Genomic DNA, 7,377 nt, shown 5'->3' on the forward strand with positions numbered 1-7,377 from the left:
AGAGCTCTCAAATCCAGATGTGCAAGAGGAAAGACCAGAGGAAGATCCAGATGTTTCTCCACCCCCAAAAAGACCCAAAAGGACCCCAAAATCCCCAGGAATTCCAGATGTGAACCCAGAGCCCCCCAATCCAGATGTTTTGGGACCCAAACCCCCAGAAGAGGAGGAGGAGGATGCAGATGTGGCCACCCAGCTGTTCCTGCCCCCTCAGCCAGATGTGGAAGGAAAAGAAGAGGATGCAGATGTTTGTCCACCCCCAAAAAGACCAAAAATGTCCCCAAAATCCCCAGGAATTCCAGATGTGAGCCTAAAACCTTCCAATCCAGATGTTTTGGGACCCCCAGGCCCATCCAGAGCTCCAGATGTGGCCCCAAAACTCTCAAATCCAGATGTGCAGGAGGAAAGACCAGAGGAAGATCCAGATGTTTCCCCACCCTCAAAAAGACCCAGAAGGACCCCAAAACCCCCTGGAATTCCAGATGTGGCCCCAGAGCCTTCAAATCCAGATGTTTTGGACCCACAACCCCCGAGAGAAGATCCAGATGTTGCTCCCCCCCCTAAAAAAAGGCCCAGGAGGGCCCCAAAACCCCCGGGAATTCCAGATGTGACCCCAAATCCAGAGGTGGGATTTTTTGGGGGGAATGTGGGGAGGATTCTGGAGGGATTTTTGGTTGATTTTGGGAAGCTTTTTGGGGACATTTTGGGGGGAGTTGTGAAGGTTTTCAGGGGGATTTTGGGGGGATTTTTGGGGGGGATTTGGGGGGAATTTGGGGAGATTTGGTGGAGATTTTGGGGGGTTTTTGGAAGATTTTTTGGGGGGATTTTGGGGGAGTTTTTGGGTGATTTTTGGGGATTTTGGGAGATTTTAGGGAATTTGGGGGATTTTGGGGAGTTTGAACGGATTTTAGGGGAGTTTTGGGAGATTTTGGGGAGATTTTGGGGAATTTGGGAGGATTTTGGGGAGATTTTGGGGGGAATTTGGGGGGATTTTTTGGAGATTTTGGGGTGATTTTGGGGGAGTTTTTGTGAGATTTTGGAGAGATTTTTAGGGAGATTTTGGGGGGAGATTTTGGGAAGATTTGGGGATTCTGGGAGATTTTGGGGGGATTTTTGGGGAGGATTTGGGGAAGATTTTGAGGATTTGGGGAATTTTTGGGGGATTTAGGTGATTTTGGGGAATTTTGGGGGGATTTTTGAGGAGATTTTTGTGAAATTTTTGGCTGGAATTTGGGGGGATTTAGAGGGAGTTTTGGGAGATTTGGGGGAATTTTGGAGTGATTTTGAGTGGATTTTGGGGGGGAATTTGGGTGGATTTGGGTGATTTTTGTGCAGATTTTGGGGGGGATTTTGTGGAGATTTGGGTGATTTTCGGGGGGAGATTTTGAGGGGATTTTGGGGGAGTTTTGGGGAGATTTTGGGCATTTTTAGGGGGAATTTGGGGGAGATTTTGGGGGAAATTGGGAGAGATTTTTAGGGGATTTTGGGGAGATTTTTTGCAGGATTTTTGGGGGATTTTTGGCTGATTTGGGGAAGATTTTGGGGGATTTTGAGGGCAATTGGGGAAGATTTTAGGTGGATTTTGGGGGAGATTTTTAGGGAGATTTTTGGGGAGATTTTGGGATTTTTGGGATTTTGAGTGGATTTTTGGGAGAAATTTTGGGAGTTTTGGGGAGGATTTGGGGAGATTTTGAGAGGATTTTGGGGGAATGTGGGGATTTTGGGGGTTTTTGGGGGATTTTTGAAGATTTTGGGAGATCTTTGGGATTTTTAGGAGGAATTTGGGGGATTTGTGAAGATTTTAGGGTGATTTTGGGGATTTTGGGAGATTTGGGGAGATTTTGGGGCAGATTTTGAGAGGATTTGTGAGATTTTGGGGGATTTTGAGGGAGTTTTGGGAGATTTTGGGAGATTTTGAGGAATTTAGGAATTTTGGGGGATTTCTGGAGGGATTTTGGGGGATTTTAGGGGTTTGGGGAGTTTTAGGGGGATTTTGGGGGATTTTGGGGAAATTTGGGAATTTTGGAGGATTTTGAGGGATTTGGGGAGATTTTGGGAGATTTTGGGGAGATTTGGGAGATTTTTGGGGATGTTTTGAGGGAGATTTTTGGGGGATTTTTGGGGGGGATTTTGGGGGATTTTGGGGAAGATTTTGGGGGGATTTTTGGAGGATTTTTAGGAGGAATTTGTGGGAGATTTTGGAGGAAATTTGGGGGAAATTTTGGGGGATTTGGGGAGATTTTGGGTGAGATTTTAGGGTGATTTTGGGGAATTTTAGGGGAATTTTGAGGAGATTTTGGGGAGATTTTGGGGGATTTTGGGAGATTTTGGGGACATTTTGGGGGATTTTGAAGATTTTTAGGGTGATTTTGGGGGATTTTTGGGGGGATTTTGGGAAGATTTGGGGAGCTTTTGGGGGCTTTTGGGTGGATTTTTGGGGAGATTTTTGGGGCATTTTTAGGAGGAATTTGGGGAGATTTTGAGGATTTGGGGAATTTTGAGGGATTTGGGGAGATTTTGGAGGAATTTGGGGGAGATTTTTGAGGAGATTTTTGGGGATTTTTGGGGGGATTTTTAGAGAGAATTTCCGGAGATTTTTGGGGGATTTTTAGGAGGAATTTGGGGAGATTTTTGGGGGATTTTGGGGGAGTTTTGGGGGGAATTTTGGGAATTTTGGGGGAGATTTGGGGAGATTTTTTGGGGGGGATTTTGGGGAGATTTGGGGTGAATTTCGAGAGAGAATCTGAGAACATTTTTGAGGAGAATTTGGGGGGATTTTGGGGAGATTTTTAGGGAGATTTTTGGGGGGGATTTTGGGGAGATTTTTGGGGGCGAGTATGGGGAGATTTTGGGGGGATTTTGGGGAGGGTTTGGGGAGATTTTGGGGGAGTTTTTGGGAGATTTTGGGGGGATTTTTGGGAAGATTTTTGGGGGATTTTGGGGGAGATTTTTGGGGAGATTTGAGTGATTTTGGGGGGGATTTCAGTGATTTTTGGGGGGATTTTGGGGGGATTTTTGGGGAATTTGCTGGGAGACTTTTGGAGGATTCGGGGTGAATTTTTGGAGAGATTTTTAGGGAGGTTTTTGAGGGATTTTGGGTTTTTTTGGGAGATTTTTTAGGGGATTTTGGGTCAAATTTGGGGGAATTTTTGGACAATTTTTGGGTTGATTTTGGGTTGATTTTGGGGAGATTTTGGGGTCCCTGGGAGGGTTTTTTGGGGGGTCTGAGATTAATTTTGAGAGGTTTTTTTTCCCCCCTCCCCCCTCCAGTTGCGTCGCAGCCTCCGATTGGCCGGGAGGCCCCGAGGGGGCGGAGCCTCCGCTGACCCCACCCCCTCTAAAAAGGGGCGTGGCCAACCCACCCCCAAGCCACGCCCACCCAAGAAGAGGAAGCTCCAGGTGGGGGCGGGGTCTTCGTATGCAAATGAGGTGGGAGGGGCTTCAGGGAGGGGGCGTGGTCTCAACTTTTGGCTCCGCCCACAGGAGGAGGAGCCTGAAGAGGAGGGGGCAGAGCCTGAAGAGGAGGGGGCGGAGCCTGAAGAGGAGGGGGCGGAGCCTGAAGAGGAGGGGGCGGAGCCTGAAGAGGAGGGGGCGGAGCCTGAGGAGGAGGAAGGGGCGGGGCCAGCAGGGGGCGCCCGGCGCAGGCTCCGCCCCCGCGCGGCCAAAGACCACGCCCACGTGAGGGTAAGGGACCAGTATGGACCAGTATGGACCAGTATGGACTAGTATGGACTAGTAGTCCCCCAGTGAGCCCCCAGTGTGTCCCAGTTCATCCCAGTATGGCCCAGTATGGACCAGTAATCCCCCCAGTGACCTTCCAGTGTGTCCAGGTTCATCCCAGTATGGACCAGTATGTACCAGTGACCCTCCCAGTGACCTCCCAGTGTGTCCCAGTTCATCCCAGTATGGACCAGTATAGACCAGTATGGACCAGTGACCCCCCCAGTGACCTCCCAGTGAGCCCCCAGTGTGTCCCAGTTCATCCCAGTATGGACCAGTGACCCCTCAGTGACCTCCCAGTGACCTCCCAGTGTGTCCCAGTTCATCCCAGTATGGACCAGTAACCCCCCCAGTGACCTCCAGTTCATCCCAGTGACCTCCCAGTGTGTTCCAGTATGGACCAGTATGGGCCAGTGACCCCCCCAGTTCATCCCAGTGATCCCTCAGTGTGTCCCAGTTCATCCCAGTTCATCCCAGTATGGACCAGTATGGACCAGTAACTCCCCCAGTGATCTCCCAGTTCATCCCAGTATGGACTAGTAACCCCCTCAATGATCTCCCAGTTCATCCCAGTATGGACTAGTAACCCCCTCAATGATCTCCCAGTTCATCCCAGTATGGACCAGTGACCCCCCCAGTTCATCCCAGTATGGATTAGTGAACCCCCCAGTTCATCCCAGTGAGGCCCCAGTGTGTCCCAGTTCATCCCAGTGTGGACCAGTATGGACCAGTGACCCCCTAGTGACCTCCCAGTGTGTCCCAGTTCATCCCAGTATGGACCAGTATGGACCAGAAGCCCCCCCAGTGACGTCCTAGTGAGCCCCCAGTGTGTCCCAGTTCATCCCAGTATGGACCAGTGACCCCCCCAGTTCATCCCAGTGACCTCCCAGTGTGTCCCTGTATGGCCCAGTATGGACCAGTAGCCCCCCCAGTGACCTCCCAGTTCATCCCAGTATGGACCAGTATGGACCAGTGACCCTCCAGTAACCCCCCAGTCCATCCCAGTGACCTCCCAGTTCATCCCAGTATGGACCAGTGACCCCTCAGTTCGTCCCAGTAACCTCCCAGTGACCTCCCAGTTCATCCCAGTGACCCCAAATCCCCCCAAAGTGACCCCAAATCCCCCCAAAGTGACCCCAAATCCCCCCAAAGTGTCCCCAAATCCCCCCAAAATGACCCCAAATTGTCCTTTTTTGTCCCCAAATCCCCCCAAAGTGTCCCCAAATCCCCAAAGTGTCCCCAAATCCCCAAAGTGACCCCAAATCCCCAAAGTGTCCCCAATCCCCAAAATGACCCCAAATTGTCCTTTTGTCCCCAAATCCCCAAAGTGTCCCCAAACCCCCAAAGTGACCCCAAATGACCCCAAATCCCCCCAAAATGACCCCAAAGTGTCCCCAAATCCCCTCAAAATGATCCCAAATCCCCTCAAAATGACCCCAAAGTGTCCCCAAATCCCCCCAAAGTGACCCCAATACCCCCTCAATGACCCCAGATGCCCCCAAAATGACCCCAAATGTTCCCTAAATCCCCCAAAGTGACCCCAAATCCCCAAAGTGTCCCCAAATCCCCCAAAGTGTCCCCAAATCCCCAAAGTGTCCCCAAATCCCCAAAGTGACCCCAAATCCCCCAAAGTGACCCCAAATCCATTCAGAGTGTCCCCAAATCCACCCAAAGTGTCCCCAAATCCCCAAAATGACCCCAAATCTCCCAAATGTCCCCAAAATGACCCCAAATCCCCAAAATGACCCCAAACCCCCCAAGTGACCCCAAATCCCCCAAATGACCCCAAATCCCCAAATGACCCCAAATCCCCTAAAATGTCCCCAAACCCCCAAAGTGTCCCCAAATACCCCAAAGTGTCCCCAAATCCCCAAGTGACCCCAAATCCCCAAAATGACCCCCAAATCCCCAAATGACCCCAAATCCCCAAAGTGACCCCAAATCCCCAAAATGACCCCAAATGACCCCAAACTGACACCAAATGTTCCCAAATCTCCTCAAAGTGTCCCCAAATCCTCCCAAAGTGTCCCCAAATGTCCCCAAAGTGTCCCAAATTGTTCCTTTTTGTCCCCAAAGTGTCCCCAAACCCCCCCAAATCCCCCCAAATCTCCCTCAATGTCCCCAAAATGTCCCTAAAATGATCCCAAATGTCCCCAAATCCCCCAAAGTGTCCCCAAACCCCCAAAGTGACCTCAGATCCCCCAAAATGTCCCCAAAATTCCCCATGAGTGACCCTAAATCCCCAAAGTGACCCCAAAGTGTCCCCAAATCCCCCAAATCCTCCCAAAATGCCCCCAAATCCCCCCAAAATGACCCCAAATGTCCCAAATCCCCCAAAGTGTCCCCAGAGTGATCTCAAAGTGTCCTCAACCTCCCCAAATCCCCCAAAGTGTCCCCAAATCCCCCAAAGTGACCTAAATCCCCCAAAGTGTCCCCAAATCCCCCAAGTGACCCCAAATGTCCCCAAATCCCCTCAAATCCCCCCAAAATGTCCCAAAAATGTGATTTTCTGATCCCCAGGTGCTGTTCACGGGCGTGGTGGCCTCGGGGTCCCTGCTGCTGGCCCTGGGTCCCTGGGGGCTCGTGGCCTCGGGGCCCGGGACTGCACCCACCTGGTGGCCCGGGGGGCTCACAGGACCCTCAAATTCCTCTGTGCCCTGGCCAGGGGGGTCCCCATCGTCACCCCAAGATGGATCACCGAGGTTTGGGGGGATTTGGGGGGATTTGGGGTCACTTTGGGGGGATTTGGGGACACTTTGGGGGGGTTTGGGGGATTTAGGGTCATTTGGGACAGTTTGGGATCATTTTAGGAAGATTTGGGGTCATTGGGGATTTGGGGGATTTGGGGACACTTTGGGGGGATTTGAGGGGATTTGGGGGGATTTGGGGACACTTTGGGAGGGATTTGGGGATTTGGGATCATTTTGGGGGATTGGGGGATTTGGGGTCATTTGGGGACAGTTTAGGACATTTGGGGTCAGTTTAGGGGGATTTGGGGTCATTTTGAGTCTCTGAGGCTCAGGACCCTAAGTTCCTCTGTTCCTGGCCAGGGCGTCTCCCATCGTCACCCACGGTGGATCACTGCAGGTCAGGGGATTTGGGGTCACTTTGGGGATTTGGGGTGATTTGGGGATCATTTTGGGGAGTTGGGGTCACTTTGGGGGATTTGGGGTCATTTTGGGGGATTTGGACGCCTGGGAGGGATTTGGGGATTGGGGATCATTTTGGGGGATTGAGGGCATTTGGGGATCATTTTGGGAGGATTTGGGATCATTTTGGGACACTTTGGGGGATTTGGGGTCATTTTGGGGATTTGGGGTCATTTTGGGGTCATTTGGGGTCACTTTGGGGGGCTCACAGGACCCTCAAGTTCCTCTGTGCCCTGGCCAGGGGGGTCCCCATCGTCACCTTACGGTGGATCACTGAGGTTTGGGGGATTTAGGGGATTTAGGGAAATTTGGGGGATTCTAGGGTCATTTGGGGTCACTTTGGGGGATTTGGGGTCACTTTGGGGGGATTTGGGGACAATTAGGGGTCATTGGGGGATTTGGGGACACTTTGGGGGCTACAGGACCCTCAAGTTCCTCCTGTGCCCTGGCCAGGGGGTCCCCATCGTCACCCCAAGATGGATCACTGAGGTTTGGGATCATTTTGGGACAG

At 51.5% G+C, this 7,377-nt stretch overlaps 1 protein-coding gene across 1 annotated transcript; it reads left to right on the top strand.

Moving 5' to 3' along the window:
• Positions 1-4: 4 nt before the first annotated feature.
• On the top strand, positions 5-3,681 carry LOC126637187 (basic proline-rich protein-like; the record flags this gene model as incomplete). The annotated part of the gene is made up of 3 exons (XM_050310179.1): positions 5-622; positions 3,268-3,396; positions 3,481-3,681. Coding segments are annotated over 3 exons (948 nt in total), but the record flags the coding sequence as incomplete, so codon positions are not given.
• Between the last annotated feature and the right edge of the window lie 3,696 nt (positions 3,682-7,377).

Source organism: Myiozetetes cayanensis, unplaced genomic scaffold (assembly GCF_022539395.1).
Source record: "Myiozetetes cayanensis isolate MyiCay16 unplaced genomic scaffold, myiCay2020 scf1498, whole genome shotgun sequence".
Classification (NCBI taxonomy): Eukaryota; Metazoa; Chordata; class Aves; order Passeriformes; family Tyrannidae; genus Myiozetetes; species Myiozetetes cayanensis.